Source organism: Chinchilla lanigera, unplaced genomic scaffold (assembly GCF_000276665.1).
Source record: "Chinchilla lanigera isolate Chin_1 unplaced genomic scaffold, ChiLan1.0 scaffold00078, whole genome shotgun sequence".
In the NCBI taxonomy this organism is placed as follows: Eukaryota; Metazoa; Chordata; class Mammalia; order Rodentia; family Chinchillidae; genus Chinchilla; species Chinchilla lanigera.
Genome location: NW_004955479.1, coordinates 11033969 through 11057090, shown reverse-complemented (window position 1 = coordinate 11057090; position 23122 = coordinate 11033969). Strand labels below are relative to the sequence as shown.

The following is a 23122-nucleotide window of genomic DNA, read 5'->3' as shown; positions in this document are numbered from 1 at the left end:
TCACTTTCCACCATTCTAGCCTGTTTATGTCATTGAAAAAAATCCAGTTGGTCAGTAGGTCAAGAAGCATTCATCCTAAAAGCAAGAATTTTAAAGAAAAAGGTAAGGCTGTCCATAAAATCTCTGGCATGCTGCTGGCTGTGGAGCACAAGTAGCTTTGCATTGTGGTTGGTGCTACAAAATCAGGAATAAGAATTGGGAGTGCAGTGGGAATGTGGAAGAGAAGCACTGCATTTTTCTCTTGCAGCATATGGATTTCTCATTAGTCCCATGTAAGGGAAAACCAGGGTGGGAAGGGCTCAGGGCTGCAGCTGTCCACTCTCTCCCCTCATCATTCTGCTGCCACCACACCTGGTCCCCAGAGACACCCTCACTTCTTAGCTATTTGGCTTCAGTATGGACAAATCCCTTGGTTCAGCAGAGACTAGCCTGGAATTTTTCAAAAGAAACTTTGCTAGGAAACTAGTGGGAAAACCAAAACAAAAGTAAAAACAGGAAATAAAGGATAGAAATGATAAAAATAGAGTGCCCCCCAAGTCTCTTAGTCTAAGATAACTGAAGTCTAGTATGAGCTCTCCTTGACTCACTTTATTGTTTGTTTATTCATTTGTTTGATTGATGGATTGATTTCGCCAGGATGTTGCCTCTCTCTGGGGAATTTCTCCCGTCTGCCTTTTCAGTCTTTGTGTTTTTTCTTTCTCTTACTTAAGAATCTTTTCCATAGTTCTCTAGAAAAGGAATTGGAATTGGCATTGCAGTCAGTGTCTCTTAATAGACAGCAGATTACCTCTTAGAAGGAAAAATGAGCTTTCCAACTGTTTCCAGGGTAAAACAGTTCAGTACTTGCAAACACAATCTGAGGACCAGTGCTAAGTCGTAATAAGGGTTTTACTTGTTGGTGTAAAGTGAAAAACAGAGACAATGTCATGAGTTTTTAAGTGACACCAAAAAACAGACCTTTTTATTCTAAGATTTTTTTTTTTTTTTTTTTACTTTTTAGGTATTAAAATAGCAGATGGCGAGGTTGAGGGCATGGCTCAGTGTGGAGTGCTTGCCTAGAATGCACACACACACACACACACACACACACATACACAAATGGAAAAAATAGCAGATGGCTTATGTTTTTATGTATCAGTTTAAAAAAAAATTTAATTTTAAAAATATATAAATAATAAACTTCATCCTAACAAAATAGCAGATGGTAGTTGTGAGGTTTTGTTTTGTTGGTGATGGTTCTTAAATGTCCTCACTTGGCAAAATTAAAAGGTGATAGTTCTGTAGGTGCCCCCAGTTTTAAAAAATTCTCCTTGGTCTTTGAAATCCAAAACTTTGGCCAAGAGATATTTTGTATGACACAGAAGTATCCTTTATGCTTTAAAGAGGTATTTATCACTTGGTAGGATATTTTAATATATAAGTGATTTATTTTCCAGTCCCCCCAACAGGATATACTGTAGTTAAATGTTTTCAAAGGCAAGTGAAATTTTTTAAGTTTGATATTCCCTCCTAAGAAACTAGATAGTTGCTTTAATATAATCCTCATTCAGATATTCATTTATTAACTGAATATCAATAAATATACTTAGCATGTACTAGATTCTGGGTAAATACAAAGATGAGTAAGTTATTATCACTGTCTTCAAGTAAATCCTAGACTAGGGAAGATCTAGTTGTACACAGTGGGACAGGGTGTCGTCCATACTCTGGAGATACAGGAAAAGAAAGTGCCTAATGCCACCATGGACAGCTTTACAGAGAAAATAAATTTTACCAAGGACCAGTTGAGGAAAAGCATTCTAGGCAAACATCTGCCAGGACTGGAGACATTAAGGGAACATTCCTGACCACTTAAGCATTGGAACATTGCAGAAGATGAAGCTGGACAGGTAGTACCCAGTTTTAATTTCCTATTCCACAGCTACCTGTACTGAGCATATGGTTTGCATCCTTGTAGGCCAGAAAAAGCCTAAGCAAGAAAATTATATTTTGTCATGTCTTTTTCCCTCCCCTAATAGCTTTTATACTTGCCATGGAAATTTAATGTGAGTTGATGTCTTGTACTTGATTCAAAGAGTTAACTACCAAAGCACAGCACAAGGGAGACCTGATATGGGCATTTTTACTGACTATAATCTTACCATGGGCCTGACATGAGTCTCAGCTCCCACAAGAGCCGTGGCAGTGACATCAGTGGAGCCCTGGACTCAAGGAAGCAGCACAACCTTGTGCCAAAGAGGGGCCTGGCCTGACAACATCTGGAGCAATGTGCTCAGCTCTGGATCCCACCTGCTATTTTTATGGTTGCTGAGATAAAATCTAGAGGGTGTTCGGAGGAGATGGCCCAGAAGCCATTATACAAAGAGTACATTAAAAAGAATTTATTGTAACAGATTTCTCAAGGCAGAAGCAGGTGTCTTATTCTGAGTTGCAAGAATGGATTAAAAGGAAATTGAGGGGTTTTCTTTGGCTCAATGTAAGAGATAATTTTTAAGAGTTTTTTCTTTTTCTTATCATGGTGCTCTTAGACTATTTTGATAAAACGTGGAAATGTTTTGACAGACACAAGGTAAGTACATTCACCTGCCAAAATGCCACAGAAGAGACCTATTATGAAAGGGGCAGTTGGCTTTTTAGCATTCCTTCCATCTATAAAGTCTATGAAATATATCACTTCTTCCATTTTTTTAAGTATCTGATTCTGTACTGATTTTGCTACCCTTACCTTTATATTCACCCAATTGATTTTGAATTTTCTTATTTTTAGTATTTGACCAAAAGGATACCACAGAACCCAAAGTATCGGCACGTCAAGTCAAGACTGGACACTGGTGAGTAAAGATTAGAAAATTAGATCTTTAAAAGAAAATCCAATAGTTAATTATTGACAAGAAGCAGCCCATCACAACTAGCAGTTTTTCATTATCTTGCCTGATGTCTTTCTGGGCTTGGGATTTACCTTTGGAAGCTTTTTTTTTTGTTTAGATTATTGGTAAAAATTTGCATTTATGTAATTTAGCTTATGTTTTCCTTACCACATAACAAATAATATAAACTGAGAAAATGAAATCTCAGAATTTGGAAACATTGTTCAGTGAGTTGCTGGGTTGGTGATAAATAAATAGCAAGAGTCAGTACTTCTGTGTTCTGGAGCACCTTAAATATCTTCCTTTAAGCTGGCAGTAATAGATCACATGTGTGTGTTTGTTCATTTCAGTGTTTACAAAGTGCTGGCTACATGCAAAGCTATAGATCATGGGAGAAAGAAAGACGAATGTGGATTGTGGCTTCTGCAATCAAAGAGCTTAGATTCAAGTGAAGACTAGCAGACTTGAATGAGTAGCCAAAATACCAAACAAAATTTAATTAGTACTGTTCAGGTGAAATTCAGTTTGAATGTCTTCCTGCTTATTTCCAGGCTGTTCCCATCTTTCAGTGTCATGATAAGGAGTTCTGCCCAAATCCTAGCCGATTTGTAGTCTTGTGAGGTTTGGGTTATTTATTTGCTTATGTTTTGTTTTTTTTTTTTTTTTCAATCTTTTAAAGCTTGCGGTAGAAAATCCACCTGATTAACATGGCTGTGCTAGTGCTAGTCTGCCTTTAACAATACTGAATTTTCCACGAGTACCTCACAACAATGGAGGAAAATAAAGGGGGTTGTTGCCTTTGTTTAAATCACCTCATTTACTTTCTTTCCTTTTCTCATTATCTGCTCAAAATCATTATCTTTCATTATGCATATTACCTCAAATAACAGAGACTTCAAATGTTTCAGATGCACCACATATGCAGTCATTATGTCTTAGTACCTTTCTTTCAAAGATTTCTATGCCATGCAGGTACGTATTTATCCTTGTGAATATCCTGTTTGACAGACAGGTGAAAATATTATCGCTGTTTTAGGGGAGAAGGAAATTGTGGCCTGGAGATTTTGTGATTTACTTGGAGTTCATTAAAGGAGATAAAACTAAGATGGTTTGCAGGGTAAGGAAGTCAGTAACGGAGAGTGGGTATTGTGTCTCATGTGCTGTTGCTTAGACGACACTGCCGTACTGCCCTTGTGTTTCCCCCAACCCTGTTTCTTCTGGCACAAATACCATCAGCTCCTCCATCTGTACCTGTCTCTCCTTAATAGCAATGGTAACCCATCCTTCTGAAACAAGTTGTTCTGGGAGTTAGGCTTCGCCTTTAAATTGCGTTCCAGCTCCTCAGAAACAATGGTTTTTCATACCATTTTGTTGTTTTTCATACCATTGTTTCTGAGGAGCTGGAATGCAATTTAAAGACAACTGTATGGGAATGAATTGCTTTTGAAACCTTTATACTCTCTTAAAATTAAAAATATTAAAAGCTGAAGTTTATCTTAGATACCTAGATTTGTCTATGCCTTTGTAATTTTTTTCTTCTGGAAATTAAATTGGTATTTATGTAGCCCCTTCATTCTCTTCAGTTCCTCAATTCATAACCAAAATTTGACTCAATAATGATGCCTGAGATTAATTTCAGTTTTTTAATATTGAAATACTTAATCTGCTTTTTATAACTCATGTTAAATACATATATCCTCTGACATCCTGGATTTTAAGCTACTTTTTTGTTAAACTTTTTATTTTGAGATAATTGTAAATTCACATATATTTTGTAAGAAATCGTATAGAAAGGAACTAGAAGTGTAGCTTAGTGGTAGAGTGGTTGCATAGCATCCCCAAAGCCCTGAGTTCAATTCCCAACACCAGAAGAGGGAATGAAAAAACAGAAAGAAAGCAATGATACAGGGAGATTTCATATACCATTTCTCCATTTTCCCACAGTAGTAACATCTTGCAAAACTATACTGCATATCACAACTGTAATAACTGACATGATACATACAGTCAAGATATAGAACCTTTCCATTACCACAGAGATTTCTTTTGTTGTCCTTCTATAGCTTTGCCCGCTCTCCACTCCCACCCCTCTTTAACCCCTACCAACCACTAGTCTGTTCTCTGTTTCTATCATTTTGTTGTTCACAAATGCTATACAAATGGAATCACATAGTATGCAACCTTTTGGATTGGCATTTTTTGCTCAGCATAATTCTCCAAAGAATCATTCAAGCTGTTTGTGTCACTAGTTTGTTCCACTGTATTACAAGCTAGTATTGAACAGCACAGTTGAACTACAGTTTAACCATTTACCTGGGGAAGAATATCTGTGGTATTTCCACTGTGAAACGCTTCCAAGTAAAGATACTATAAACATTCATGTATAGGTTTTTTTGTAAGGATGTCTTCATTTCTTTGGGATAACTGCCCAGGAGTATAATTGCTGGATCATGTGGAATTTTCCTTTTTTTTTTTTTTTGTAAAGAAACTGCCTAACTGTTTTCCAGAGTAGCCGTACCATTTTACATTCCCATCAGCAATGGTGGATGAGTAATCCATTTTCTCCACATCCTCACCAGCATTTAGTGGTGTTACCATTAGATGTTTTGTTTTGTTTTGTTTTGTTTTGTTTTGTTTTGTTTTGTTTTGCCATTCCAGTAGCTTTCAGTGACATATCATTGTAATTTTAAATCTCCATAGCCAGGTGTGGTGGTGCGTGCCTGTAATCTCAGCACCCTGGAGGCTGAGGCAGAAGGATTGCCATGAGTTCAAGGCCAGCCAGGGCTGCATATATCAGAAAGTAAATACATACTTACAAAGATGTTCAATATTAGCCATCAGGGAATTTTTAAAAAAAATTTTTTTTGAGACAGGGTCTTGCTGTACATGTATTTACTTTCTGATATATTTTCTTTGGTAACAGGCCTGTTTAGATATTTTGCCTGTTCTGGTTGGATTGTTTGTCTTTTTATTGTTGAATTTTGAGAGCTTTTTGTACAGTTTAGCTACTAGTCCTTTGCCAGATATGTGATTTGCAAGTATTTTTCCCCCATCTATAACTTATCTTTTCATCCATCTAATAGGGTCCTTTGGAGAATAGAAATTTTTAATTTTAATTTTAATTTTTTTTATCAATTTTTCCTTTTATGGACCATGATTCTGTTGTCAACTCCAAGAATTCTTTGCCTCCCCTATATCCTGATGATTTATTTCTAAAAGTTTTATAGTTTTAAGTTTTACTTTTATGGGGCTGGGGATTTAGCTCAGCAGCACAGTGCCTGCCTGGCAAGCGCAAGATTGTGAGATCGATTCCCGGTACCGGAGAAAAACCAAAACCAAAAAAAAAAAAAAAAAAAAGTTTTACATTTATGTCCATGGTGTAGAGGTAGTTTTTTATATAAAGTGGTCAAGACTAACTTCTTTGTTTATACACTTCGTCTAGCACCATTTGTTAAAAAGGATTACTTTTTCTGCATTGAATTGCATGTTCATCTTTATCAAAAGTCAGTTGGGCATATATATGTGGGTCTATTTCTGGGTCTTTATTATGTTCCCTTGGTCTATATGTTTATCAGTCTGCCAATACCACACAGTTTTGATTATTGTAGCCATGTAATAAACTGAATATTTAAAATTGGTGAGACCAATTATTCCCACTTTATTTTCCTTTAAAAAATTACTTTAGGTATTCTAATTCCTCTGTCTTCACACATAAATTTTGTAATAACCTTATTTACATTTATAAAAATGTGCTGATTTTGATAGTAGTTGTTTATCAATTTGAGGAAAACTGACATATTTACTATGTTGACTAATCATTAATCCATTTTCTATATCTATGGATTTGCCTATTCTGAAAGTTTCATAGAAGTGGAATCACATGCAACCTTTTATGTCTAACTTCTATCACTTACTATAATGTTTTCAAGGCTCATTTATGTTGTAGCATTGCCAAGTAATACTTGTGTAGACAGTATATGTTTTGTTGATTGGACTCATCAATTGATGGACATATGGATTGTGTAAACTTTCTTGCTGTAGTCCTACTGTTAACATGAATATATACAAGTTTTTGTGTGAACATGTATTTTCTATTCTCTTGGCATATATACCTAGGAATGAAATGTCTGGTCATATGATATTCTGTGCTTAATTGTTTTGAGAGACTGCTAAACTGTTTTCCAAAGCAGCCACACCACTTTACATTTCTATCAACAGTGTAGGAGGGCTCTATTTTCTCCACACCTGTGTTATTTGCCATCATTTTGATTATAGCCATCATTTGGGCATAAGATAGTATCTCATTATGGTTTTAATTTGCATGTTCCTAATGATTAATGATGTGGAGCACCTTTATATATGCTTAATAGCATTGTATGTCTCCCATATAGAAATGTCTACTCAAATCCTTTGCCCATTTTTAAATTGGGTTATTTTTCTTCTTACAAGAGTTATTTATTCTGGATACTAGACTTATCAGAAGCATGATTTTCAAGTATTTTCTCCAGTGCTGTGAGTTGTCCAGGGTTTTTGTTGTACTTAACTGGAGGAGTGGAGAAAATACATCTATCCACCTTCCTGGAAGCAGAAGTCTCCCAAACTAGATTTGTAAGAACTTTTGGAAGGGCCAGAGTATGCCTCATTGCTTAGAGCTTGAAGTATTTTTAAGTCAGTGTGGGAGAGAAATCTTATTCTAGTGTTTAATTTGTGTGTGTATGCTTCAAATTTAGAAACTATTTTAAAGTCAACTTAGGAGAGAAATCTTATTTAATGTTTGTGTTTCCATGCATTTTTGTAACCTACCTCTCTGTTATTTAGAGGAAGTTTTCCACTTGGTGTGCAGTGCCTGTGGCTCACATGCTAAGATACGGAGCCCGTCAGCTTTTGGTAGCTAGCACTTGTGCAAATATTGTTCTCTGTGCCACGAGGTGAGGAGGGTAAGGAGCCCTGGTGAAGGAAGCACAAGAGAAACCTCACAGCCCAATTAAAAGTAAGGCATGCTCATCTGTGGAATGTGTTTAAGCTCTGCGTTCAGAGTGGCAGAAATAGGCACAGGAATGAGTGAAATTTCCCATTTCTGTGTTAAACAGATGGATCTTTAATCTTCTCTTACCAAACAGTGAGCAGTTCAGAGTTAATCACGAGAAATCAAGAATTTCATATTTACAGTCTTGACCCAAATCACCTTTGACTGGGTTCCTCAAAGACAGTATTTCCCTCCTGGGGAAAAATGATTTTTCTTTCTATACCTCTAACTGCTCTTCACACAGCCTCCACTGTACACTGATGTACAGCCATAGCTAGAAATCTCAGAATTACTTTATTTTATTTATTTATTTATTTTTTTTTGGTTTTTCTCCGGTACCGGGAACCGAACTCACGACCTTGCGCTTGCCAGGCAGGCGCTTTTGCCGCTGAGCTAAATCCCCAGCCCCTCAGAATTATTTTAAACTTCCAATATTTCTTTTGTTCCATAGGTGCCTGAGCGTATCTTCTCAGCTACCCAGCATTGCTAGACTGTGCCCTGAGTGGATTATGAAGCCCCCGCCAGCATTTTCTTCAGACACCACCGCAGGGTTCTTGTGTATTTGCAAGCACCCTCTCTGGGTTTCTGTTTTCCCTCACTGCGGGCTGATTAAGGGGCACTTTCCAAACCGTGGGGCTCTCCCCTTTGTTAGTGCCTTCAACTCTTTTGTCACCTGAATTATCCTCTCACTTCAGTCTAATTTCACATTTCTTTCGCATTCCAATTCTGTAGATTTTCTCCACTCAATCTTTTCTAACTCATTTTTATTTTTGTAAAATTTGCCTTCCTTTTATCTCTGCACAAACTAGTTATTTCCTGTTTTCTTCTTTCGTCTTGGCTTTTTCTGAATCTTTGCTAATAGCCTTGACCTGAAGCACTCAAACTTATTAGAGACTAGGTACCGTTCTTTTTTATTTGGTATTTGATTCTGTCTCTTACGTCAAAGGAAGGATGTACGTGAAAGGCTTTTACAAACCAGAAAGCATTACACACACGTAGAACTTATTGAGCTTAACAAAGGACCGCTATACCTCCTTTCATGCGTTCTTCCGAGCCAAAAGAACGTCTTCATAGAGAAGGGAAATATTGAAGAAAAATAAAGCCGTGGAGTTGTCGCTTAGCAACGGAGTTCGTGCTTTATAAATCTTACCCACTTTAGATTACTGCTGTTCAAAATCACTTGCTATTTTTACAGATTCAGTACAAATAATGTTATTAAGTTATGGGAACAAAACTGCAAAAAGCTAATGAATGAGTCATGCAGTTAATCAATTGTACTCTATCTTGCACAGGACTATTGATAGTGGACTTATTTCTCTCTCTTGATTGTAGCTGTAAAACTTTCGTTGCATATCTTTCATTGCAATTTAAGCTGTAAACATGGAAGAAATGAAAACCGCCTTATACATGTCTAGGTTGCCTGTGTGTGTATGGGTAGTCTGTAACACAACTGCATACAAATAAAATCGTGCATAGTTTAAAGAAAATCACATGTGCAGAAATTCAAGCCAAACTGGCATGTGATTATTTAAGCTATAAAATAGCTTACTGTGAGGATTTTTCAGATGGTAGATCCTTCATAGTATGTTTCATCCAGCAAGTATTTTTGACTGTGACGCTAGACTGTGGGAGAAATAAGGATTGTATGATTGTGTGTTTGTGAGTGTGCATGAACATGTGCGTTTGCACAGATAAATAATCTTGAGCTTTCTTCTGAATGAGGTAGATAAGACAATCCAGTCTGGTGATAAATGCCTTGTGAATGGGAAGCTGAGCGCTGTAGGAGTTGAGAGGGAGAAAGATCGCTTCCTTCTGGGTGAGCTAACATGGTAATGTTAGACAACCAAAGGCTAACAGAGTTTGTCAAGTTCAGTAGTTAAGATAACCCTGAAGTATCAGATAAGTTATTGGCATCTTTAGTGCTAGAGCAAGGAGTTTGACTAGTTTGTAAGCAACAGAGAGCCACTGAGCTTTTTTTTTTAATCAGTCGTATCTAGGAAAATTTGGCAGTGATGTTTAATTTTTTCAAAAGTCCTAAATTAATTCTCTGAGAGTCTTATAGACAACTTTGTGTAAAACAAAGAGGCTTATGAAGAAGTGAATTACTGACTCATTTCTAGTCTCTTTAAATGGTAGTCAGAAACTATTTTCTATAGCAATTAGATGCGGTAAGATAAGGCACTTAACATACAAATGTGTAAATAGGATAAAATGCCACTTCTCATACTTTCTGAAATCATTTTTAGGGATTTTTCTGTGTTGACTTGGGAGCAGTCACCCCACTGTTTCATTTCTCCAGGAGAAGCAATGCAGAAATCCTCTCTTTTCTGTTCCATACTTGGATAGAATGAATTTCTATAATGAGAAGAGCTTATTAATCACCCTTAGAATTTGTTCTTAGAATTTGTTCAGTTTTCCAGGTCATAACTACAAAAGATTTTGTTTCTCTTAGTAGGAAAAACAAACAGTAAGGGGGACAGCTTACCTCAGAGCATCTTGCAAGGATCTGCTGATATGAGGTGGAACGCTGTGTCAATACACGGAAAAGTCTGATAGTTAACATGGAGATTAATTTTAGGCACTGTTAGTAGAAGCTGTGATGCTTAGAAATACAATACTTTAATAATGAGGATGTATAAATGAAGTTGGCCATTGTTTTCCATTCCTAAGGAAATTTACAGTATCAGATGGTCCCTGCTAGTTACAGTTAAGGAAGTAGCACTTCCTACAAATTTGCCTCATAACCAATCATGTTTGAAAGCAACACAAGGCCAAAGGATGCATCTCAGTATTAGAGCACTTGCCTAGCATGCATAAGGCCTAGGGTTCAATAAGAAATAATCATCATGGGCTGAGGGTTTAGCTCAGTGGCATAAGTGCCTGCCTGGAAAGCACAAGGTCCTGAGTTCAATTCCCAGTACCTCTCCGCCAAAACAGAAAGAAATAATTATCCTACAACACAACTAGAAAAGCTAGGCATTTTTTGCTTGGGGGAATGAAATCTTGGCTTATTTACTCACCTGCTGTATCACTGGACAAATCAGTAATCATTTTTGTTGTTATTTTTCAGTTTCCTAACTAGACTATTTGAATTTTCCCTAGCCAAAAGAAAATAATGGCCATGCCAACAATATGGGGAGACACAGAGACACATAACTAAACATTACTTTATAAATATTTTAGAAATAATATTGTGGGAAGCTGAACAGTATGTTAATTTGCTGTCTTCTCTCATTGTATTGACCAGCCAGGCAAATCTTGTATGTCCAGAAAGAATCTGTGATTTTGCCGTGGATCTAGAATACAGTCAATCTTCTTTTCTAGTCCTGATACAGAGAGTATATAAGATGTGATTTTTAAAAATGTGGTGAATGTTAAATTTTTTAAACTTTTATTGCAGCAAAAGACACATTGCCATTAATGCTCTTCTAAATACTCTTCCTTGCTTCAAACACATATCCATCATTCTTGCTTCTGAAGCAGTTCTGGAAGTCCTCTTTTGTGTTTTTATTTGTGCTGTCATAGCTGTCTTGATGTCCTGAATTGATCCGCAGTGTTTACCTTTCATGGTCATTTTGACTTGGGAAAAGAGCCAGAAGTCACAGTGACAGATCCAGTGAATAAGGTGGATGAGGATGTACCGCAGTGTTTTGACAAGCCTGCCTTTCCATCAGATGGCCCTTAGCAACAGCACTCACCGTACTTGTTTTTATTATGCCCCGTAAAGACACAAGAAAAGGACTTACAGAACTGCTTCAGAAAGTGACAAGAATGATAAGTGTGTTTGAAGAAAAGGGAAGTATTTTGAGGGGGATTAATGGTAATATGTCTTTTAATGTACTAAATTTATTCATCATATTTGTCTTAAGGTGAAATGACCAGAAACATCCAAACAGTAGGTTTTCATTCCATGATGAATTTGTGGTAAAAACTTAATGACAAGCAAATGTTTTGGGTTTTTCTTTTTTGAACTGTAATTTCTATTTGAAATGTATTTTGTTCAGAGCAAATATTTCTCTTTCTCTGCTTCTGACCCAAGCGTGAAAAAATAGTTAATAGTCTTTGAAAATACCAGTTCATGTTGTTATTAGGAAGCCTTTTTTTTGGATCCAAAATTGGGCTGACTCTTAACTAGAGCTTCTCAAGGTTTAAAGTTAGGAGCACAATTTTAGAAATGAGAAATTACTTTGAATGTTTTCTTTTGGCCATACGTAAAAGTGCCAGAGAGAGTTTGCTGGCTTGAATTGAATCAGATTACAGCATGTCCAGTAAAAAATAATAGCCCCTGGCTTAGGAACTAGAATTTAATTCATTGGAAAACCAGAATGGTCCTGGCTTAGTTTTAAAGTATGAAAACTCTCCAAACCACATTGGCTAGAACCTAGTATTGTAGAACCAGCCCACAAAGCATGAGAGCTTGGGACTCTCCACAGTGGTGGGAATCAGCTGGTATTTCTCAGCAATCAAGTCCATGGTGAATACTAGTGTCCAGACTGTGCGGTCTAGTTCAGGCTGCAGCATCAGCATGAATAGTAAAAGCCCACATTCAGGAAAGAGGAAGGAACCACAATGACAAAGCCAAGAGGAAAGGTTTGCTTGGGTAGTCACAAAGGCACATTTTAAACATTCAAAGAACTTTACTTCTTTCTTCCTTTTCCTCTGTTTATCTTGCCCATAAAATGTTACGGAAGTGGGGGAGCTATATGGAGGAGGAAAGCCTTGACTCCAAAAAGGGGGAAGGGGATAAATCATTGGTACTGCCTGAGACTGTTAAATGGCTTTTTATGCACCCCAGCTTAAACGCATTTGACTAAAACATTTCATTAGTCCCACATCTTCTGATGATGCTGTGTAATCCAAAGACTATTATGTGTGGCCCTTTTGCCTACTGTCCACAGTCTCACAGGAACATGATGTGGAAACTTGAGAAGTGTAATACTTGTTCTCATTCCATTTTCATAGTGGTGTTCATTTTCTTCCATTTAAAGCCTATCTAAATTTCCCTATTTTCTTTTTAGGTAACAGTATGACGAAATATATTGAAAAGCTAGAAGAGATTAAAAAAAGTGAGTAATACTATGGATGGCTCGGGAAAGTGGACCTCAGTAATATTCTATAAGCTGGTTTTCAACTAACTACATACTCTACTCCTTACATGCACAGAGAGCTTCAGGAGTCAGGTGAGCCTGGAAAGTGCCTGGAAGGGTGTGGGAGACACTGGGCACCTTCCTGGCCAGCTCCTAAGATCGAGGCCTATGAGTCTGAGTTTTGCCCAGCTCCCATCCCATAGGGGATATTGATGTTAGAATGCAGAATAAGGTCTAGTGGAATGAGCTCCGCTTAAGCAGTCAGAATCCGAGCTTTGAGTTTCACTGTCTTTGTGACCTTTTTGAAGATACTTAATCTTTCCTCTCTTTCGTCTTTGGTCTGTACCTGACATAGGACAATAATATCTCTCTTCATAACATCCTTATGAGTATAAATTAGAGCGTGTTCACAAAAGACTTTGAGGTATGAGAAAGAAAGAGATTATTCTTAGTATTCTGCATTATCCATTCATTGCAGTCTGTTTTCTTTTAATTAAAAATCATATTTCATGCACATCCTTTTTAAAAACTAATCTTCTGTAGAGCTATCTTACTAGTAACTGAGTGCGTTGCCCTGGCACAAAAATCATAATTTTTCAGTCTGTGTTCAAAACTGTATAAAATGTACAAACCAAAGCCAGGATTAAAAAAGTAAAAACATCTGTTTTCTCAGATGGGTTTGCTCGAGTGTTAAGTAGGAGAACACAGTGCTAGAGGAGCGCTTAGCTAATGATGGTGAAGAGGTATTCCGATTATAGTTCAGGAATTGACTCTGGCAGTGCATGCCTTCTTGGAGGAGAAAATTCTAAATCTAGAATATACAACACTTTTTTTTACATAGCATACTTTCCAATTTAAAATGATAATGTTGTTTTGAGTTGGTACGTGGGGAGACCCCATACAAGAGATAGGGACTCAGGAGCAGCTTTCTGCTATCTTTACTTGCCACATTCAGCTATAAGAGTTAGTGCTAGAGATACTTTTTTTTAAAAAAAAAAAAGTGTAATGTCACAGGCTCCTTTTCTTCTTATGCATTTTACATCATTATTGTAAGTATATGTAAATTAAATGGTATGAAATATATTAAAAATTTCTAAACTATGAAAAAAATCTTGTTTACTCACCTACACTTCACTCTTTTCATCCTTCATTCATCCAAGGCAGGCAGCATCCAGCTGGCCTGCTCCTGTTTAGGTTTTTGGTCTCTTTTACCTCCTTTCCATGTTGCTGAGTATGACTTCACATATCCTCACCAGAAATTTGACCTAAAAATATTTGTCCTATTCCACCCAGATTGGTGAAACCTTGCATGAAACGTTTCTTAAAAGTACAGTGTGGTTTCTTGAGTATCTAAACCTTAAATGGAGATTATCTCCCAAAAGTACTACCCTTGGCATAGAGTCCTTGGGAGCACCCTCATCTTCCTCTTCTAGAAGCTGTGGTCTTCCTTGTAGGAAGGCAGGAGGTTCTGCTCACCTTGATCACATGCTTTGGGCTCATTCCGACAGAATTACTTTATAGTCTAGTTTGGCATCTGCATTTGGAGAGCTGTTTCCTTCTCTTTCGCTGTTTTCTGGTGTAAGTATTCTTTTCAGTCAAAAGGAAGAAGAACATTGCCTTGTTTCATGACACCCTAGACCCATGACTTTGCTCGCATTACCTCAGATGCCACGTCTGTCTGTGAAATCACAAACCTTGTTGTGTTACTTCCTTTGATTTGTCTTCCACTGTGAGGCCAATTTCCCTTTTCTTTGCTAATAACACATTTTAACAGAACCCTGAAAATGCAGAAATCCTTTGTAATCTGAACATTCTTTCAACTCTACCTGGGGAAAATAGACAGTCTATCTATTGACCGTTTACAAAGCCTATTCTTGGTACCTGGTGGTTAGATGACACTAGTTGGACGAAGTATGAAACATCCTAGATAGTCAGGTCTCTGTCCTTCCAGTAACTCGAGAGAGGCAGACTCAGACCCTAAGCTCACTAGAGAAGCAAACCTTGATAGCATATCTAAGCTGGGAGCTTCTGTCTCCTACACAGGGTCTGAGAGAAGCACAGTAGCAGAAGCACCATTCTTAAAGCTCTGTTCACTCTTGCGGAGACAGACAGACAGAGCCTTCCAAGTCGTCCTAGTTATAAAATTTAAAACTTGCTCTAAGCATCTAGTTTGATCTTTTATCTCTCGAGTAATAATGTCAGAAAGTCCTACTGATGGCTGCCCTTCTAAACCAGAACCAGGTATGTGATGTTCAGTCGGTGTATGGGGGCTCCAAGTGCTTGTGCCGAGGATAGAAGGAATGCCAGTCCTTAGGGTGTAGCAAAGCCTGGTATTGTTTCTTATAATCTGTTTCATTCAAAGGGATTTTAATCTGTACATTTTATACTTAGAAGTACTCCAAATATGTAACCATACCTGAAAAGAATATCAATGGATAACTGTCAAAGTACAAACTACCTGAAAGGTATTGACTGTTTCCATAGGCTGCTTCATTACTATTTTGATTTACCTAAGTGACTTTTAATGGGCAAGTAGATGGCAATGGAGGGAAATGCTATAGTTAATTCACTTGTGCTTTTTGAACCCTCTGCTCAGCCTATTTTGATCTACATCCTTGGCTATGTTTCCTGTAAGTTTACCTTGTTGTATCTAGAAGAAGCTTCTCTAAGAACTTTCTAGAAGTAATAGTTTATTTACCAAATTACTCTCTTCAAGACATTTTAGGACAGAGTTTTAATTCCCTGCAAGAAGGGGACATGTATCAAGTAAAGTCTTGCCAAATTTATAGAAGGCTAGTTTGTAGAGTAATATAGTTTCCTGACTCTGAATATTAAGGTACTTGGTTAACCAAGCTTATATTATCCTCCAAAGTAACCATCCAGCCAGTGCTGGTTTTTAAAGGATTCATGGAAGTGATTAGTAACACCAAGTAAATAATCCTAAATACCTTTAATCTCTTCTTTTGTTGCTAGGAGTCTTGATTTATGAGACATTTATGCTGTGAAGGCTGTAGCAATTATCCAGCTAACCTTTAGAAATTCTGAGATAATGAGCCAGTATTTTAAAGAGTGCTGGGCACCGGTATGAAACCTAATAGAGGAGGGAAAGATGAAGGTAGGCAGAGTTTAACACAAAATTCTTCAGAATTGGAGGTCATCTTCAGAAAAGTTTAAAGAAGCTAATTCTAACATGCCTCTTGGAGACAGATACTTGCTTAAGTGAAATTGGTTCCGTTTTTAATAACTTTTAATACGATGTAAAGAATTAAGAACAAAAGTGTGAAAGTACTCCACCCATTTGAGTTATATCACAAAACTATAAAGACAGCACTTAATATATATTGATGTTTTAGGGTTTTTTTTACCCTAATTGTAATAAAAACAGAAACAAAATTTGCCACCTGAACCATTGTTAAGTGTACAGCTCAATAATAATGTTGATTATGTTCTTAGCATTAACATTGTCAACATTAAATAATAGTGTTAAGTATATTCTTGCTGTTATGCAACAGATTTTCAGAACTTTTTCATCTTGCAAAACTGATTTTTTGAAAGAGAAACTGGTAAGAGATTATCAAAGCCAATCAAGCTAATCATAACCTTGTGGCTAGCACACATGCACATATGTGCATACACACACATGCACACACACACATACACACACACATATAGTATCGTGTGTCTCTAGCACAGTTTGCAACCACAGGAAAGTTATTGCTATCTTTTGAAGCCAGTCAGAATAGTAGGGTATAAACATCTTACCAGCTGTTTGGCCTGGAGCACCTCAGCTTCTTGGGTCTCTATCCTCATTTGTAAAATGTAGACATTTATTCCCTGCTTTGTTCAAAAGATATTTGAGGCAGTTTCTGAAGATACATGCAACGCAAAATGTCAGTAAAGACAAACGTGTAAAGGAAAATGGCGGATGATGTATCTGGGTAGACAAAATAAAGGGGAAAAATGAAGACATATAATACTACCTGCCTGCCTAGTTCAAGCATGTCATGAAGATCAAATGAGATAATACTGTATATATAAAAGCATATGAATGACTTGAAAGATATTCCATATAACTTGATGACTAGAAAGAATTAACAACTCTAAGAAAGCAAAATAAATTCAGATGGACATCTGTCTCACCTTGCTTTTCAGATTATAGATACAAAAAAGATGAGCTTTTCAAGAGACTAAAAGTTACCACTTTTGCACAGCTGGTAAGTTAAATGATCTTTCTATTGGATTAGAAACCATTTTGTACTGCTTTACCCTGAGCATTTCTAAATTCTCAGGAACTTTTTGCAGGGGAAGGCAGTTGCTTTTGAGTCTTTGCTTTTCACCTGTAGGAGGATTAATTGGTATGAGGCATTTGTGTTCATACAAGAATAGTGTAAAAAAATTTGCTTTGCAGTGCTGGGGATTGAACCCAGAGCCTTGCATTTGCTCAGCAAGCATTCTACCACTGACCTACACCTTCAGCCCACTCATTTCTGTGATAAGAACTCATGAATAAATGCACACTTTACTTTTAATTCATCAAATGCATGGCTTAAATTTTATTTTACCTTGTACTTTGTGTGTAGATATATATGTGGTACTGGGGATTGAACTCAACCTTGGCGCTGGCACCGAGCTGCATTCCCAGCCCTTTTTGAAAGTTTTTATTTTGAGACAGGTTCCCACTAATTTGTTAAGTTGCCCAGGAAGTGATCCTCTTGCCTCAGCCTCTCAGAGTGCTGGATTCTGGATTTAAGGTTATTTAGACACTTTTCTCTGGGAAACCACGTGATTTCCCTTGTTCTAAGACTAGGATCTTTTCCAAATCATTTTGTTACATTGGCCGAATCATTTTCTTCTTTCATTTTAAAATTATCCACAAATCTTTAGCCTACAAACAAGAGTTCCACTGGCATAAGGCAGGTTAGATTTTAGGCTTCATGAGGTAAGTTATGAGAAGTGCTTTAAAAATGAACACTGTATTTGAGTGTAAAATGCTGTCATCAGAATAGTCATAGTTATATTTGTTTCTTTTTTGCATAGAGAATTGCTAGTACCATTCTGTTTTTGTAGTTTAGCATTGTGTTTCCAAGAAATAACATGTGTAGGACCAAGATATACACAGATGTAGTATTAAACCTTTATTCATGCTTCTTATCCTAAATTATCCATTTGGTCTTTTAAATTTATGATACAATGCTTTAAATTAATCTTTTTTTCTGGATTAATTGACCATCTGCTGTAGAATTACCACTCTGAAAGTAAAAGGACCAAAGATTCAGTCTCTAGGCAAGGACAATGACAGTTTCTTATAACAACAGATCTTTGATGTTTGATTTTGTAAAAGATGGAATTGCCTGTTTAAAAACAAACCTATGCACATATACACATTTCATTGTTTTGTCTACCAGGTCATCCAGGTTGCTTCCCTATCTGATCAAACACTGGAAGTGACAGCTGAAGAGATTCAAAGGCTAGAAGGTAATGAGAATTGAAGATGTGGGGAAAATAACGGATTGACCATTTGACTGACGTAGTGACGCATTTACTGCTGTGTTCCCAGGGACTCGGGACTTTGATGTGTCTATTTATAGTTAGGTTGTTACTCTCAGCAAAATACTGTCTAGTGCTTTAATTGTTAAATCTTAGATCTTAAAAAAAAATCATGTGGTTTTTTTGGCTTTTAAACACATTTGGATTTTAAAGTTTTAGATGTGTTTAATATACTATTTACTTTTTTTAAACAAGTATTTTTTACAAATATATATACAGGTCACAGAATTCAATACTGTGAGACTGCAGAGATGAACAAAACAGCTCTGTGTAGGTGGAATTTATAGTCATGTGTGCACACATGCACATGGGTATGTGTGTTGAGCAAGAAGAATAATAACAGTGCCACAAGATTACCAGTGCAGCAGAATCTAACAAGGCGAGAACAGAAGGCAGCCACTATTCATTGAGTAGCTATTGCTAGGTGCCTCATATGTGCTTTCTTATTTAATCTTACCTGGAAGGAAGGTACACTTTACAGATGACAAGCCTAAGCCACAAAAGTTAAATCACCTTTTCAGCCTGATGTGTGGCAGTAAGAAATAGACTGGGACACTAACTAGTCTTTAAGTGTCTCCCAGTTCCCAGTGTCTTCTTACTGCCTCATGAAGGAATTCTAGAAAAGTCTTTTGGAGTGATCCAAATGCTATGGGAATTCTGAGGGATGAAAGTTGCTTTCCATTTAGAAGACCAAGCCAGGCTTCCTCAAGGGATTTGAGGCCTCAAAGGGGCCTTAAGGAAGAGACTGTTGTAAACCCGGAGCAATCATGAGAAAGGCAGAGATGAAAGGATACCATGTATGTTTGGAGAATAGACTAGTCCAGTCTGGCTATGATGTGAGGGAGGAGCAGGCACTGGGTAGGAGATAAGGCTAGGAAGATAAGTAGGCTCCAGATTTCCTTTCTGAAATACCAAGTGGAAAATAAAACCTCTGTAGTTGTACTCTCGTGAAAAGAATACACAGACTTCAGGTCTTGATTTTATCCTGAAGTACCTCGCAATCAATGTGCGGCTGTTTACTGAAGGGGAATGTGTTTGTTAAGGTTGATGTAGGTCAGGAATTTGACTTCTGATTTCAAGACAAGTTTCTCAGGAAGTCTGAACACTGGTTTTGTGCAACTCAACTGTCATTTCCCGGGGCTGGTTTTTGTTAGAGAGGATAAAGAGAATCTGTAAATGACAGGAATTTATCTTTGACAGATGCCTCTCACACAGCAGAGAAATAAGGGTTCTTTTGTAACAGAGATAATTGAGTCCCCTCATACAAGTACTCCCAATTTTAACCGGGTTATATAAGCACCTAGATTTGGTCCTTTAATTCATTATTGAAATTGCAGCAAAAGAACATATGGGCACATGCAATTTTCTCTTCTCAGATAAATTTGCACAGCAAAATAGGCTCTTGTAAAGTAGGACACCATAATGTGTGAGTAATATTAGTGTTTTTTTCTAGTGCTCTACACAGATAATAACTCACTCAGGAGTGCCTGTAGAGCAGATTGTATCTGTATACATATTGGCTCTCATTGAAGAATTCAAAAATCTCTTACAGTGTTTATCCCTTGTCCCTGACTAGAAAGTAAGTTAAGAAAACTATTAAAATATGTAAAGAAAAAAATTAAATAATAATCATTGCTAACGTTTTGGTCTATTCCCCCCATCTATCTCCTCACCTCAATCAAATCCATATTCTTTGTGTAGAGTTTTATATTACGCTGCTTTTAATTAACATTTTTTGATGCATGCTTTTCTGCATCATTAAGCAGACTTCAAAAACGTGACTGCAAAGGTTGTATTGTCATATAATGTATTTCCTTAATATACGCCATAACTTAATTATTCTCTATTGTTGGGCAACAAAATTTGTCTGATTTTTCACTTTAATAAAATAATGCTGCAATTTATATTCATAAACGCTTGTATGATTCTCATTATTCCTAAGAGATAAGTTACTGCAGATGGTCAAGGGGTGGAACCATTATAGATGCTCAGTGCTGTTCGCTGTGCTAGCTCTAGCATGGCTGCTGCAGTCCCACTGGAAATGAAAAGGCAGCACTGGCTACCCAGTGCTGAATAAATATGAGTTTTTAAAATATTTGCCAATTCAATGGGTGGAAAAATGGCATCTAATTATTTTATTTTTATTTCTTTGATAATGACATTGGACTGTGTGTGTTCATGCACCCACGGGCTTACTGGTCATACACATTTCTTTTTTTAAAAGACTTTCTTTTTAAAAAGAGTTTACATGCCCTTTCTTTTTTCCTAGTAGAATATTCATTTTTTTTCTTATTTATTTGTAAGAGTTCTGAGTAATTGGTATCTATATATGCTAGAAACCAATACAACTTTGAAAATGAATGACAGAATTCTTTCTTTCATTATCTGGGACAATTTCCAAGCAACATTAGTAGGTAAAAATAAAATAAAAAAACAAAAACCCAAGATATGGAGCAGTATGAAAGGAATTCTGGAAATGTAAAAGGGGGAAGAAATAAAATATATTTGTAGTTGTTTTATTTCTGGAAGGAGACATAAATATGGAAGACGGTTCTCTTGGAAGAGGAAACCTAAGGGCCTATAGGTCTGAAATGTGAAGATTTGTTTCTATATTAATCTCATCTTGTTTTCATTTTTACCTTGTTCACATGATCCTTTTTCAATTAAAACACTGACTTTTAAAAAGCTATAGTATGTTAACTTTTGTTGCAGATATTTTTCCCAATTTATTATTGACCTTTTAATTTTCTGTTGGCTTTTAACATACATGGTTTTGCACTTTACATGATCAAACTTATTAGCCTTTACTTTCTTTTTTTATTGCTTTAGAATCATATCCAAAGTAAGGTAAAAGGTTCACCTATGTTTTCTTCTACTGCTTTATTTGTTTATCTAGATTTTTTTCACATTTAAAACATCTGATATATTTTGGTATATGATGTAAAATGATTTTCTAAATTAAATTTTTTTCCAGATAGTTGAGAAATATTACCACCCCATTTATTCAGTAGTTCTGTCTCTACCTGCTGATTTGTGATATGGATATATTAATGTTTTATTTATATTCTAGGATTTTTTTCCATATTCTCTGTTACACTTCATTATTCTAATTGTAGTCCTGTACTGTTTTGATCATTCACCTTTTCATTATGAGTTACTATTCAATAAAGAAGGTTCTCCAAATTACTCTTTACTTATCTGTATGTGTGTGTGTTCATGTTTAAAATTAAGTTTTTAAAATCCCATTTGGATTAGTATTAAAGATAAAAATGAAATTTGGAAAGAATTAACATTTTATTTCAATCAAGAATAAGCAAGATGTGACACTGTTCTTCATTGAGGTCTTCTTTAAGGCCCCTAAGTAGAACTTTTATGTGTCTTTAAAGGTCTTACACATTTTTACAGGTCCTTTACAGTTGTGTTAGGTTTATTTCTAGGGGAGCATATTTTATACCTGCAGTTACTGCAAATGAGATTTTATCATGTTACTCTGTAATTGGTATAGAGGAAAAATTTTTGTTTACTGCCCTGATAGTTTTTAGATATATTATCTCGTATGTAAATTTTAATATCCTCTTTAATAATTAGGCCTCTTCTCTTTTTTTATTGTATTGGTTAGAACAGCAGAATTCCAAAGTTTTTGGTCTCAATCTTAGTCTACACTCCTAAAAATTATTGAGGAATCCAAAGCAGTTTAGTTTATGTGAATTATATGTATTCTTATTTAGCATATTAAAATTTTAAACTGACAATTTAAACGTGTTTATTTTTATTTACTATTACACTCAAAAATAATAATACTAAACTCACAAACATAAAGGGTTTTTTGTTGTTGTCGCTTTTAAGGGTTTTTTTTGGTGGTTTTTAAGGTTTTTCTGGTGGTTGAGCCCAGATCCTCATGAATGCATGCGTTCTTCAACTGAGTTATATCCCCAGCCCATTAAAACGTATTTTTTAGGGGCTGGGGATTTAGCTCAGCGGCAAAGCGCCTGCCTGGCAAGCGCAAGGTCGTGAGTTCCGGAGAAAAACAAAAAAAAAAACAAAAACGTATTTTTTATTGAAAATAGCTATATTTCCAAAACAGAATGTTATGGAGAGTGGCATTGTTTTGCATGTTTTGTAAATCTCTTTCATGTTTGATTTAATAGAAGACAGCTGATTTTGATATCTACTTTGTGCTCTGTTGAATATGCTGTTTGGGTTGAAGTATATGAAGACAATCTGGCTTACGTGGACACATAGTTGAAAAGAGGAGGAATATTTAATAGCCATTTCAGATAATTATGGATTTTTTCTTAGATACTACAGTAAAACTTGATGATTAGTCATTTCTTAAAATCTAGCTGTGATATAGAATCTGAAACTATCAATGAACTTTTCATGATCTGTTACATTAAAACCCATTGGTCTGTCTTGCACTGTCAGTGAATCCTTTCAGCCATGTATTTTTTTTATCACACATAGGTCATTTGGAAAACATCATTTCACTGAGTTATGGAGATCTTATGTTGACACATTTCTTTATACACTAACAATAAAATCATTTCTTCATCTCACCAGGTATCTTATCAGAAATATCTGTAAGTATGGGGAAG

At 36.3% G+C, this 23122-nt stretch overlaps 1 protein-coding gene across 4 annotated transcripts in view; it reads left to right on the top strand.

Annotated features, from left to right (window-relative positions):
• The window catches only part of Cep41 (centrosomal protein 41kDa), a 45937-nt gene that overhangs the window by 14166 nt on the left and 8649 nt on the right, over positions 1-23122 (top strand). For 3 of the 4 annotated variants that reach the window (XM_013503299.1, XM_005402444.2, XM_013503300.1), the window contains exons 2-5: positions 2768-2831; positions 12912-12959; positions 17133-17194; positions 18386-18455. In XM_013503299.1, the coding sequence (XP_013358753.1) occupies positions 12920-12959; positions 17133-17194; positions 18386-18455 (172 nt within the window). In that variant the 5' untranslated portion in view covers positions 2768-2831; positions 12912-12919. Of the gene's footprint in view, positions 1-1870; positions 1890-2767; positions 2832-12911; positions 12960-17132; positions 17195-18385; positions 18456-23122 lie in introns of those variants that run through there. The other variant, XM_013503301.1, reaches the window with a different exon arrangement.